The sequence below is a fragment of the Falco biarmicus genome, chromosome 9 (genome assembly GCF_023638135.1).
Source record: "Falco biarmicus isolate bFalBia1 chromosome 9, bFalBia1.pri, whole genome shotgun sequence".
NCBI classification, from domain to species: Eukaryota; Metazoa; Chordata; class Aves; order Falconiformes; family Falconidae; genus Falco; species Falco biarmicus.
The window spans coordinates 32,300,985-32,315,116 of record NC_079296.1 but is presented as its reverse complement, the minus strand read 5'-3'; the positions used below and the strand labels follow the sequence as shown (position 1 = coordinate 32,315,116).

At 37.4% G+C, this 14,132-nt stretch overlaps 1 protein-coding gene across 8 annotated transcripts in view; it reads left to right on the top strand.

The window, feature by feature from the left end:
* Positions 1–13,219, top strand: part of MAPK8 (mitogen-activated protein kinase 8) — a 162,524-nt gene extending 149,305 nt beyond the window's left edge. For 6 of the 8 annotated variants that reach the window (XM_056352693.1, XM_056352690.1, XM_056352694.1 and 3 more), the window contains 7 exons: positions 1,108–1,273; positions 6,185–6,256; positions 8,178–8,360; positions 9,179–9,303; positions 10,265–10,328; positions 11,783–11,860; positions 12,872–13,219. In XM_056352693.1, coding sequence (XP_056208668.1) covers positions 1,108–1,273; positions 6,185–6,256; positions 8,178–8,360; positions 9,179–9,303; positions 10,265–10,328; positions 11,783–11,860; positions 12,872–13,017 — 834 coding nt within the window. In that variant the 3' untranslated portion in view covers positions 13,018–13,219. Of the gene's footprint in view, positions 1–1,107; positions 1,274–5,763; positions 5,836–6,184; positions 6,257–8,177; positions 8,361–9,178; positions 9,304–10,264; positions 10,329–11,782; positions 11,861–12,866 lie in introns of all 8 variants that reach the window. The other 2 variants (XM_056352689.1, XM_056352695.1) reach the window with 2 other exon arrangements.
* Positions 13,220–14,132: the final 913 nt, after the last annotated feature.

Sequence of the window (14,132 nt, the reverse complement as noted above, 5' to 3'; positions counted from 1 at the left end):
TTACTTCCGAGGAGTTTGCTGAAAGCCATACAAGTAAAAATGAAAACTACATATATCTTGCAGATAGTAACTTTTAAGTCTTTATGAAACAGTGAAGGATAGGGTTACTTATCAAATGCCTGCAGCTCAAATGCTGGAGTCCTGCCACGTCTCTGGTTTTTCTCTCATTAATCTTAGCAGAGTGTAGGCAGAAAGGATCCAAACCTTATCTGCCTTGGCCTGTGTGCTATGAATGATTTTATGATGGCAAAGTTATTCTAAAGTTACTCTGTTTGTAATATTTAATCTGTGACATTCAGATGTGTGTAAGATCCTCCTGAGATAATGACCAAGTATGCCTACATAGTGTCTGTATAAATAGATGTTCTAAAGCCACTATTGTCAATGTGGTTTTAGGGTTCAAGTGAAGAGAATACAGTTACCAAGTTTCTGACTAAGATGGTCGGAAGCTGTATCAGGGCACTTTCCACTCCAGTTTAATGATTCTGTTAATTTCTGGTGGTTTTTCAATGGGGCCTTTTTGGGTTTGGTTGCCAAAATTAGCATAAAACTAAACTCTAAATGGGAAGGCAGATCTGTGTGAGCATAGGGATTTTCTTCCTGTTCAGAGAAACATCTGCATTGGTTCAAAAGAGGTAATGCAGCCTCAACTAGCAAAGAAACCTTTTACTTTTTACATTCATATTATAATTTTAATAATGCTTGTGTCAAGATGATTATTTCATCAAGTGATTTCAGCAATTGTCATGTTACCTGTGTTCTGCATCACAGTAATAACCGTTGTTCCAGTGAGCAATTGCTAGATCTTTCCTCAGAGCTAACACTTCTTACTAACCTCAATTTATTTCAGACATTGCTAACATACCTTGTAACGCTGGTTGTATTTTCCTTTTATAGATATATAAATCTACAAGCACAATAAGGGAATTAATTCTGTAGTCTGCTGAATGCATATGAATTAATGCAAAGGGAAAAGAAACTACAGTTATAGCAATAACAGAGTTGTGTATGTGGGGTTTAATGTTAGCAGTATTATCTTTTAAAAATGTGAACCACAGAGTACTTTGTACTTGTCTTAGCAGTCATATATGATGTTTCTTTTTAAAGGATTTAAAGCCCAGTAATATAGTAGTAAAGTCAGACTGCACTTTGAAGATTCTTGACTTTGGACTGGCCAGAACTGCAGGAACTAGTTTTATGATGACGCCTTATGTAGTGACTCGTTACTACAGAGCACCAGAGGTCATCCTAGGGATGGGATACAAAGAAAACGGTCAGCAAATATAGTCTTTCTTTGGCATAGCTTTATTTTTATTTTTTTGTTTGGCACACCACATTTTACATGTTAATGCTTTTTTCAAGCTGTAGAAATTTTATAAATTAGCTTTGTGACCAAAATGCAGATTCTGGATAGGCCAATTTGTTTATTCAATTCAACCCATCAGAAATGTTTGCATTTAATAGGAGAAGAAATTGAGGGCCTTGTTTGTTTAAAATTTTAAATAACTTGCTTCATAGATTCGGTTCCATCCAGGAAGAACTGGAAATATATTTTGTTAATGCGTGATATATACCTTCACCTGACTTTATTCCTGTTGAGGATGTAAATTGTAGTTCATCTGTAAATGTGTGTCCTAAATTTAATGTTTACATAACTATATTGAATATGGCTTTTCAGGATGTAGGAAATTTAAAGGCTACTTAGGAACAAGCAAGCTAAAGCTACTTACTTACTACTTTACTTGTTAAAACCAGCCTATTTTAAACCTGTTGCACTAAGTTCTTAATGTTGTTGAAGAAATATTGAGTAATACACTGGAGACAAGAATGCAGAGAAGTGCTGTCCTGAAGCATCATAGATTCGAGGTCCATGATGACTTCCAAGGAAGTTTGTTTCCTTTGTCCCTCTGCTTGCATACGTTTATTTCCCTTCTCTTTATACTTGCTTTGTGACCCTTCTTTCAATACCTTCTACAAAAAAATAAGGAAAGGATATGGCATTTGAAGGAAGCACACAATCAAGTACATTGCATCTTCTGAATGAAACAGCTAGGACCCTTTAGGAACCCAAAGTTACATGTCATTCCTGAAATTCTGTTGTAGTGGCCCCAGTTATGCTGCCGTTTCATTGATCCACCGTCACCGTGGTCAGTTCGGCTCACTTGGTGTTCCCACCTCAGGCAGGTACAGCGCACACAGGTCACCATTTGCTGAAGGTATTTTAAACCCTCTAAACAGTCCTGCAGTAAGGCCCATGAGATGCCATGGTGCTTGAGGCTTTCTTAGCTGTCTCTTGGTGATCTGAGGCACAGCTGCTCGTGCTACTGACACAACTGGGGCTGGCTCTGCTTTTCAGGATTCTTTACATAGTCTGTAAACTTGCCTGGCAACTGCGTACCATTACGGCAGGTGACATCAGGTTGTGCGTAAACAATAGTGGCTGTGTGCAGAGACTTGATTTTGTTATCGTTTAGAAGTCAAGAGGAATAACTTCTATCAGTGTTGACAATGAAAGAAGCCAGCTGAAAGGAATGAGAGTAGATCTTTTTTTGCAAGGCTGTGGTTTTTATTTCAATTTGGATCATTAGTGTGCGTGACAGGATGCGCTTTCCTTCAAATGGCCTCCATGGGTGGCTGTTTTTCTTATAATTTAGATGTCAAAGGTTGAACTTAAAGTTATTTTTTTAAGTGCTGAAGTTGTGTAGAAGCCTATATTTAACTTTATTGTTCTTCCTCCCTGCCCCCCAAGACTTTGTCATCCACTTAAGAGACGCTAGATAAAAGAACCTAAAGCTTGTAGTCTTGAGTCATGCATTACAGAAGGAGTTGATACAATGAAAGTCACAAGTTTTCTGAATTAGCTTGCCCAGTTTACATTTTTCTCTTAAGTAAGTTTGAGTTGCAAAAGTGTGAAACATTCTTTCTGCCAAAACGTTGCTTACGTTATTATTCGACTTAAATATTGTGTTCCAGAGCACCTTATCATGCTGGCGACAGTCCTGTTCCTTTAAGCAACAGGATTGCGTGGCTTAAATTGTGTTGTGCAGCAGAACATAAATAAAAATTTACTTTCATGTGAAAAACTGTCACAACTTCCCAAAGTCAAATACATGGTCATTGAGTTGGGAATGATACATTTGAAGACTGTAAAAGTAAATCTGCGGGCTGAATCAGAAGACGATCTGCATTTCCTTCTGTACTGCTGTCATTAAAAGGCTATTTGCGTAAACTGTGACTCTGCTCAGCCGCTGCCTGATGAGTTTGCTCATCGTGGAGCTCCCCTGACCCAGAGGCAGGACTGCCGAGGGGTGGGAGGCAGGCAGCAAGGATGTTCTTACAGTAAGAGCCATGGGCTGGCCAGGATCCTCACCTGTTAGCGTTGATGCCAGGTTTAGCCCTTCAAACCCATAGTTAAATTAAAAGCTAATTTATTTAATTCAGAGTTAAATATTGAAAATTGGCAGCCAACTAATGGTTAACATTAACATTCACTTCAGTTGAACAGGGTCATCTGGCAGCCTTATGCCATTTCAGTGTCCTGCTGAACTTACATAGCAGGGTTGCAGGGTACGTTTAGATGACAGATGTATATACAGCAGAGTAGTGTTCTTTTGGTACTGTACTACATACATACAAAATCTTTGTTTTAAAACTAGCAAAGATCCCAAATAAAGTGATTGCAGAGTTAACTTCTACATAGGTTTTAATACTGAAGGAGATGAAGCACGTTTGGGTATTTTACATTTAGAAACCAGCCCTTGCAAACTCAAGGGATTCAGAACAAAAGGACACCAAAACTGTTAGTGCACGCGTACCTTAATGTATTTAGATTTATGTGCAGCTATGTGTATGATTATCAGGAAGGCAGCACTGAAAATCATGGAAAACCCCAAACCCTCTGAAATGACTACTTTTAAGTTTCCTGGTATGTACACTGGGTTGGAACTTCATTTTCACTTGGTATTTTTTCTCTTACAATTGTAGAAAATAGTAGATTTACTCCAAACAAGGACTTTAAGAATAAAATATGCTCTGTATGACAAGCAGTAGGTTCTTAAAAAGATTTTTTTCAAATCTGTAATGAGATTGTACTCAGTCTTCTATAGAAGTATTCACGGGAGCAGCCCTAGCTTCATAAGAAATTTAGAGACCTATAAATAGACAGGTTTTGTTTGATTAGTGGAAGCAGTAAACCAAAACACCCCCAAACATAACAAGTTTGGTTCTGTAGGTTGACCAGAAGAATGAGTTCCAATGTTTTTCTTTGCCTCTGAAGTAATATGTTGTCTGAGGCATGAATCTGAGTCTCTGACACACGTTATTTCTCTTCCCAGGCTTCTCCATGCGGTTACGTGTGGTGTTTTTATAATTTTGGACACAAACTAATTACAGCAGATTTCGGTATATTTTGGGTTGTGATGGCAGCAGATTGTTTTGCCACTGAAAAAGTCAACATTCAGAATTTTATTTAAAAAGTCAAATGCAAAACTTGACTTCAAATTTTTGGGTCTCCTAAGCCAAAGCATAGGTACTGCTCTTAAGTATTCGAAGAGTTTTAAAAGAAGAAACCACTTAATCATAAACTGTTGGCAATAATTTTTTAAATGAACCAGGCCCTTAATTTTGACCTATTAATATGCACAACTATGATCTTCTATCATATGATTTAGATACTATTTTAGAGGAACTTGTAATAAGGAGGAAGGAAATATTTTTAATAAGCAACGTTGTTTGCTTGACATTGTTGAGCTCCTTCAGAACTTTTACATGTAATTTTTAGTATACAATTGTTCTCATTTAAATCCCCTACTTATCTGTTCAATTGAAATTCCAGTGTCATGTTTGACATAAAAGAATTCATAATAATACAATTTCATTAATAAGACTTCAAGAAAACTTCTGCGTTCAGAGTTAAGTCTCTCTGAAAGCACCTGTAAAAGAAATGGGCATACCTGTAAAAAGTAAGCTTGTGCATCTTTGAGTATGTCTTCTGAGTGATTTATTTTAAGGTAATGTAGGAAATGTGTATTTCATACAAAAAATTTGCTTTTGAGTTTTTCTTTTATATAAGATGTTATCTCAGCATAACTGGAGAAATATTTTTAAACAAATAATTTTAAATGAAAAAATTTTTAGGAGCATACTAATATTGTCATTAACTGATCCTCTAAAATTCTAAGTGATCTTTTACTGATTGTGTTTGTTTTTTATTTAAAGGGAGAGAGAGATGCATGGTAATCTGACTTTTAGGAAATACTTGATCGGAGATCTTAATTCCTATGTAATAACCAATTAATTCTCCTCCTAAAAGTACAAGTTGTTTACATACACGATATTTTTAAAGGTCAATTTGCTTTGCTGCTTTTAAAATTACAGTGAAATTACTTCCAAGAAATAAAGTTATCTTTGTTGCTCCGATCTAGTCCATCGGCAAAGGTGGCTTTGCAAGCCTCAGAGCTTGGAGATGGGCTTTGGTCTGCTTGGTGTGTGTGTGTGTGTCTCTCTCCCCCCCCCCTGCCCCCCTCTGCTCTAGCTTTCGCTCTAGCACTATGTTAAACAAAAGGATGTTTTTCTGCCTTGTATTTGAGACAGTTAAAAGCTAATCCTTCTATACGGTGTGTTTCAAAGTGATTTCTTTGATAAAAGACTTGCTCTTCTTCCTGTGCTGTGTCTGCAGTTTATAGGATGCAGTCATGTTACGCTTCTTTTAATTTTAAATGACCGTTTGCTTTGCTTTTCCTTCTTTTTGTGCTACAAACATAGTGGATTTATGGTCTGTGGGGTGCATTATGGGCGAAATGGTTTGCCACAAAATCCTCTTTCCAGGAAGGGACTGTATCCTTGTGCTGCTGCAGCAGGTTGAATTAGTTAGGAAGTGATTAACCTTTTTTATTAATGTTGTGTCATGAAAATGTATCTTGTACAATTTTTTTTTTTATTAAATGGACATGGATTTTTCTTGTGATACTCTTTAAAAAAAAATTAAGAACTTCATTTATATTCAGGCTGCACCTAGCAGTAGGACATAGTCTCTGCTGGTCCTGTAGTTAGCATACATTCACCTTCACTCATTTTCATTACACATGCTTTTTATAGTCACTTCATGTGTATGTGTCTAGATATTTTTATTTACTTTATTTTAATAACTATCTTTTATGTTAATATCATTGCATTTTGTTTTCAGTTGACATTTGGTCAGTTGGGTGCATCATGGGAGAAATGATCAAAGGTGGTGTTTTATTTCCTGGTACAGATCGTATCCTTACTTTGGCCTGGGATGTAGTTGTAAAAGGTCAAAAGATACTGCAGCAATATAGTTCCAGATTAAGGTGGTTCTAATTTTTAAAATACTGGTTTTAAACTGCCTTTTCAAAGTGACATTTACAAGTTCATTACTTTGGTTCTAGGAAGCTGCAAAACTGTCTACAGTTATACCATTTAAAGCAAAACCACAACACAGCATTAATGTGTATAACTGTCTTTAGAGGTTAATGCTAAGCAAGATGAACAAAATACCACTTGGGCAAACAGGCTTCTGTTTCCTTTTTCCTTTTTTTTCCTCTTTTTTTTTTTTTTTTTTTTCTTTTTCCAGTTTAATATGTCTATCCATTGCTTTTGGATGTTGTCACATTTAAGACAGATTTTTAATTTTTTGTTGTTGTTTAGGTGGTGTTTTACTAGTTCACATGCATTGATTTTTGCTTTGGAGATCATTTTTGTGTAATAACTTACTAATTTTTTTTAGTACCCAAGCATGTTACCAGTTATTTTTTACATTTTATAGGAAATGTTTACAAAAAATTCCTAACCAGCATCATTAGTTACACTCTGGAGTTTTATATTTTTGCATGCAGAAATGAACCTGCAGACAGCTTTCAGAAATATCTGGCATTTCTCTTTCTGTTCCATGACTGGCTTGGTGGTATCTGTTTGGTTTGTCCTGAATAATACTTCAGACAAAGGGTGTGCTCTAAGCAAATAGAGCTGAAACCTCTGGATTATTGCTAATATTGATGGATCCGATTGGAGTTTGGCATCTTACTTATTTCACTAGTAGTTACACTCCAATTTTATAGATGCTGTCAGAAATCTTTCCTGCTTTTGCTGCAGGTTAACTGTTTAGTAATCATTTAGGGGTGCAGATTGGCTGAAGATTTTTGAGGCACAGTGAAGAGATCCAGGGCATCCTTACTTACACATAGCGCTGTCATTGCATGGGCTGCACCATGCTTAGCTTTACGCATCTGGTTTGCTAGCATGGCTTTGCAGTTTAGGCTCAGTGCCATACAATGCAAATACTTTATTTTCAAGCCCTGTACTAAAGCACTGTAAAGCTTCAAGATCCTTACGTAAAGGGTTAATTTTTAAGAACATATGAAGAGGGCTGCTACATCCAGCTGAAGGTTTAGGTAGCCCAGTATCCGGTCTTTGATGGTAGCTGAAAAGAAGAAGCTGGGGAGAATATATGAACGAGATAAGCATATATAAAATCTTATCTGAGCTCTCTCCCAGCATCTAACCATCTGCAACTAGAAATTTCTGAGCCAAGTGGTTCTCTTTTTTTTTTTTTTTATTTTTATTCAGTAACATTATTAAATTCTTCTGCCAAAACTGGTCAATCTCCACTTTACCTTGTGTAAACATTGCAATGAAGATGTTGCATGCTGGAAACTTCACTTCTGCATTCAGGTCTCTGACAAAATGGTGATTGGCCTGTGTGGGCCAAGATGTGACCTTGGTGTGCCCACCGGTGCTCAGTGTTGCATGTCGTTAGTGAGAGGTCGCTGACTTGGGAGAGTGCAGGACTGGGTTGAGGTGGTGATGGGTGGTAGCTGGACTGCTGGGAATCAGATCAGGAAGCGAGGTCTTCTCCAGAACCCACACAGTGCCTTTATTTAAATTTGTTTAATACATTTTATGTCTTTTAATTTTCTGTTTGTCTGAAGTATATCCTTTGCTAATTATGATTTTGAGTAAAGTACGTGTTGCCTTGACTACACTATCATAGTCTTGCTTTGTTTCATTTTTCTCTAAGAAGGTAGTCCTAAGTAATGAAAATGAACTTGTTACTTTGTTATAATTTTCTGCCTTTTCTCTGTTGGTTATTTCATGTGGTTTTAAGGTAACTTTCTAGCTGAAAATTAGACACAGTGTTTTTCTTAGCTGCATAACCTTAGACATTGATCAATGGAACAAAGTTATAGAGCAGCTAGGAACACCATGCCCTGAGTTTATGAAGAAATTACAGCCTACAGTCCGAACTTATGTGGAGAACAGACCTAAATATGCTGGATATAGTTTTGAAAAACTGTTTCCAGATGTCCTTTTCCCAGCTGACTCTGAACACAATAAGCTTAAAGGTAAGGTCAGTCTTCTGTGTGTTGTATATTTTAAAAGTTTTGAAACTGTGATATATTGAAAGGAATGTATCTTGGGTTTTGTTTGCTATAAAATCATCTCACTAAGAATTTAAGTACTACAATATTTATATCATGGGAGTGGATGAACGTGCTGGCTTATCTCCATTTTCTCATCTTCTCTGAAACAGCTCCTATTCTGGAGATACTTTTATAAAGAAATGTAAATATATCTGTTGCTCTCAATGACAGATGCTAACATGATTAAGAGAAGAGTGGGGGGAGGGTAGAATAGAAGTTGTGTGGGCAGAGCAGATCTTGTTTCTGTAGGGATGAAAAGAAGGTTTTATATCCATAACATATAGATATCCTGTAGTTACTGAAATAAGTGAAGTGGTTCTAAAATTCACCTTGCTCAGTGGAGTCGCAGACTCAGCATATTTTCTGTGACTGACAGTACGTGACAGTTTTCCCCCGTAAACTGTAGGAGAGGGGCAGTGGGTGCTTGCCCACTGCTATTCCAGACATGGCTGTAGTGCCAGCTGAGTTATATTTCACATAAGGATGTCACACTAAGGGGCACTGTTTGCTGAAAATGCGTAGTGAAACATGCCCAATCCCTTTCCCACCTGTGTAATTCTTCAAAAAAAATTTTTTGCATCAAACGAACCACTTTCCTAAACTGCAAATGATGCGAGGGTTGCATAGCTATTAAACTGGAATTTGTTTGCTCCAGGTCTCCTCTTCTTATGAGCTTTGAAATACTGTATTGTGTGCACTATATATGGCACGAGTCTAAATAGAAAATTTCACTTTTGCAGCAAGTCAGGCAAGGGATTTATTATCAAAAATGCTGGTTATAGATGCTTCTAAAAGAATCTCTGTGGATGAAGCCCTGCAGCACCCATACATCAATGTTTGGTATGATCCATCAGAAGCAGAAGCTGTAAGTTCTTGTTCCAGGTCTCTGATTAGGAGGGTGCTGTACTAAAGCAAGCTTGTTGTGGTGCTTGGTACAACTGCTTGAAAGATTATTGCATGATCTATGTGTTTCACTAGAAATTTAACTGACCTGTAATAATTTTTATTGGCATCGATATACATGTTTATTAGAAATAGTATTAAGAATGGGTGCACACTGTTATCTCTGTGTGTGTGTTTGTGTATAACTGCTTATAATCGCCTGGATGTGTAGTAATGCATCTGAAATCTTTTATATAGGGTTCTAATTTATTGAGCTTCAGTTGTTTCAGTGTGGTTTGATTGCCCTTGATAGGATTCTAAGGTATTTACTCCTGGGTGAGAGCAATATTTTCATTAGTTGTAGCAATTGATAGTACTTTTACACTAGAAAATAAGTGTTTCAGCAGAATCTGAGTACAGGATCTTGAGCTTTCAATTATTAACACCAATGAGCAGAGGGATTAATTGAACAATTTTCTTAAAATAAAAAATTCAGGACAATTTCAGCTTATGAGAAAAGTGTCATTTCTTTTAAAAGAAAGGTGGTTGGTAATGGCCCACTAAGAAAAAGAAGCTTGATATAAACATTGCAGTTAGAATTCTGCTGATCTGTAATAGCTAGAGGGTTAATTTAGTAATTAACTAAGTAGATAGAAAAGAGTTCCTTGTGCTGGAGACTGCTGCACTTAGGAGCTATTTTACCAGATGGTTCAGTTTCTGGTTTAATTGTTACAGTAATGTAAGCAAATCTGTTAATCAGAACTTTCAAACATGTAGCAGCATCTAGAAAATAGGCCAGGTCCAGGTTATGAGAGCATATATAACCATATAAATACAGCATTTTTAAATCAGGTTCATATTCTGAGTGCTTACATTAATTTTTTCATTCATTCTGGTTTTGTATGCCTTCGATTGCTTTATCATGAGTTAGTTTTGTTTTTCAGCCTCCGCCAAAGATACCAGATAAGCAGTTAGATGAGAGGGAACACACGATAGAAGAATGGAAAGGTAAGAAGGGCATTTGAAGTATAATAAGGCTTCTGGGAGCAGGCTGGGACCAAATGATTACTGTTATTAAAGTTCTTCTGGGCAACTCAATATTTACTTAAACTGCTTGGAATGGCAAAGGAATAGATCAGTGCTTTCAACTTCTTGATTGTTGGGACACTAAAAATTTTCCTGTGAAGATGCTGAACCTTTGTAGGGAACTTAAGACCTGCTCATTTCAGTTACTTTTGCAAAGCATAAGGCAAAGGTGTTTTGGGGGGTAACTCTTCTGGGCAAATTGCTACAGCTGGAAAAGATGCAGAAGTTTGAGCAATGTAAATCTGAAGTAGAAGGACTAGTCTTCAAGTGAAGAATACATTAGCAGTAGCTGTACTTAAATCAAGCAGAGGATTTGAAAGAAGAAGCCATAAGGAGTGTTGGTAATGGGTGAGACAGTGAGGTTACAGCTGCTCTGGGAGGTGCTGGTGGTTCTCTGGATCCCACAGCTGATAAAGTAGCTGGGGCTGAGGTCTGGAAGGATTGTAGCATGACCTAGGAGCTGTACCTTCAAGAGTGTGATCTTTAGTGTTCAGTACTGGTTTAGTGTCTATATTTCCTGGTCGTATGTGAAGTGTAAAATGATAAAATATAAGGGGAACATCTTTGTTACTTGTGAAGCTTGTGCTTCATTTTCAAATTGCTTCTAAAAAGCATGGTATTATTGCAGAGGTTCTAGTGTGAAAAAAAAATTGGATCTCCACATTGCTGTGTAAACTATAAATGTTGCATTTAAGCAAGAATTTAGTGCATTAAGCAATCTGATAATCCATACTGAAAAAGTCTAGGAAGGGATATTAGACCTGTATAACCTTTTTATCTCCAGAGAAAATAAAGCAGGGGAAATGTTTCATGAATCATTTTTGACAGTTTCATTGTGTTGGCTGGTAATGGACACAAGTCTGTAAAATCTAGTACTACCACACTTTACGTCTCTTTCTATTAGAAAATGAGATTTAATGATAAAGGCAAAGATAGGGAGAATTGTGGAAATTTCTTTACCAACCTCCTTCCAAGCAAAGTTTTTCCCTTTTGAAGCAGATGTGCTGAGGGTATTTCAAGCAATGTGGAGTTTACTTTTGAGACTCCCACAGCCCTTGAAACTATAATTCTTAAATGCTTTTTTTTTCTTCCAAACTGTACATTACATTAGTTTGCCAGTGACAGGTAAGAAGTAGTATTCTGACAGTCAGTTCACACAAGCTGCATCTAACATGTTTAGTCCTTCTTTTCTGTTGTTACTTCTGTAGATTCTCAACTGAAGTCTTTTCTGGGTAATTAGCTGCCATTAGCCTAGAAGCCTTCTGGTCAGTAATAAACCTATGAAATTTAAATGTACATTTTAATGGGAGATGCATTATCGATCCAGTCTTGGGTTTGCAAATTCATTTTTTGCCCTCTGTTCTCTGCATTTTCAGAGTTGATATACAAGGAAGTCATGGACTTAGAGGAGAGAACCAAGAATGGGGTTATACGTGGACAACCAGCCCCTTTAGGTTGGTTACAATAAAAGCATGGTAAAAAACTGCATTAAGTTGTAGGTCGGGAGAGAGTAAAGCTGTTCAAGACATCCAAGAGTAACCTAACTCACAAATATGGCTCTTAAATGACCAATAACCTCTTGAATTGCCTTTGAGATATTGCTTATTTGAATGGAATGTGTGGGGTTGACATCTGTTTTTATTGACCTGATTAATTCCTCTGTTATTGTCCCTGTGTAACTGATGCTTCATTCATTTAAATCCTCAAGAAATGTCTTGGTATGTAGTGGTACTGGGTTGCCATAATCTGGTTGGATGCGTAACATGTAGCTGGTACAGTTTCAAAGTAAGATATAACCACTACTTACACATATGTAAGTAATGAAGCAGGATTTCTAAGCTGGAAGATTATGGCGTGCTTTCAGCAACTGCTGCTGAGTTTTGGAGCAAAATGCACCCATTAACTGACCGTTGGTAAAACTCCATTTGCACTGCTGAAAAATGATGGCAGGGGTTGGGCGGCCGTAGCTGACTCTGCTCAGATTCTGCCGAAGTCCAGACTCTGAAAAATCACTGTGCATCTGAGACTGAACGTACGCGATGTGGCTGGACACCGACTATTCTCCAGCCTGAAGGGGAGGATCTGATGGGGGTAAAACAGGCCTCCTCTTTCTTTATCAAAATATGTAGATATATTCTAGCTTTGGGTGTCCACATTTCGTAGGGAACTTAGCTCTGGCTTTATGCAGTGCTGTGTCTGTGATTTTTAACCGTCACCCATTAGCATTTAGTGTGATTTGACAGGTGTCATGCCATGTGAGTTCTGTGGTTCTTGACATACCGTTCATTAAGGCCCACGTAAAAGACTTGCGGGTTTTACATACTTTGACAGTGGATTGAGACACGTCTTTTCAAACTCGCTGAAACAGAGGAAACTTGACTGTTAGGAAGAGGCAGACTAATGCAAGTACTGAACCGTGCAACTGTATCTGCAACTGATTTGCTGTTTTGTTTCTCATAGCACAGGTGCAGCAGTGATCAATGGCTCTCAACATCCATCTTCATCGTCATCTGTCAATGATGTGTCTTCAATGTCAACGGATCCAACATTGGCCTCTGATACGGACAGCAGTCTAGAAACCTCAGCTGGACCTCTGGGTTGCTGCAGATGACTACTTGGTCTTTTGGGGGGTGGGAGGGGGGTCCTTTTAGTCATTAATAGGGCACCTTTAAAATTTGGTGGTATTTTTGAGTGTTTTTTCAAAAATAATCGTAGAAATCATAAAGTGCTGTAATTTTAAACTGTAAGTTGTGTTAAAAGCAGCCACTTTTTTGCTGTACTTAATTGTAAAATATTAAACCTGATAATTTTTATTGTGGTTTTAAAATCTGCATATTTGCTTTACTATTATGCTGCTGATCTTTTTTTACAGAATTTGTAAGATTTGTTTTATCAAAGCACATATTAATGTTGTGGTCATTACCATATAATGAATTATTTAAGATTTTATAGGTTTTCAATTTTTTAATTAGGATTTATTCCAGATGTTTTGTTCATGATATCCTTCAAAGTTTTATGCTTGGTCATACGTCCATGTCCGGGTGGAGTGGGAGAGAATTCAGTGCAGCCAGCTGTAGTTGGGCTTGCTACTGTGGTGCTGGCAGTGAACAAAATCCTCTTTCATTTTAGCCACTTGCCTGTAATTCTTCAGCAAGAACAACAATTAATATTTTTAGAGAAACAGTATACAATCCTTTGCAAAGTAACCTCATCCGGCTGGTTTTACAAACTTAAGAAAGCAAAGCATATACTGAAAGCTGCAGAAATACCTAGCCTAACAAAGTAATGTTTTCTGCAGACTTGTGGCATGCCAAATCTTGTGATCACCATAAAACACGAGGATACTTCATGAATAATACATTGCAATGCCAATAAACAATTTACTTCTAGCTTGTAGCCTGTTTTCATACACACAAAACGAAGTGTATCCAGGATGTCTAGACTGCCGAGAGGGAAAATGAATATGCTGTAGCTATATACTTTCATGTAATATGTGATTCTTGGGAATTTTGTTTCTTACTAGTTTTGTCTACCAAGGCAAGTGCTTTTTGGGTAGAAGGGGGACCGACAGGAACGCAATAGGGGCAAAACTTCAGCTCTTCTTTCTCCACCAATAGTAACTGATTGCTGTTGACCATTAAGTGGTAGGAGAACCTCAGGATTTCTGTAGCTAATGCATGAAGTGAGCAATATATGCCATCCAAGGGAGGGAGAAGTAGTGCTGTA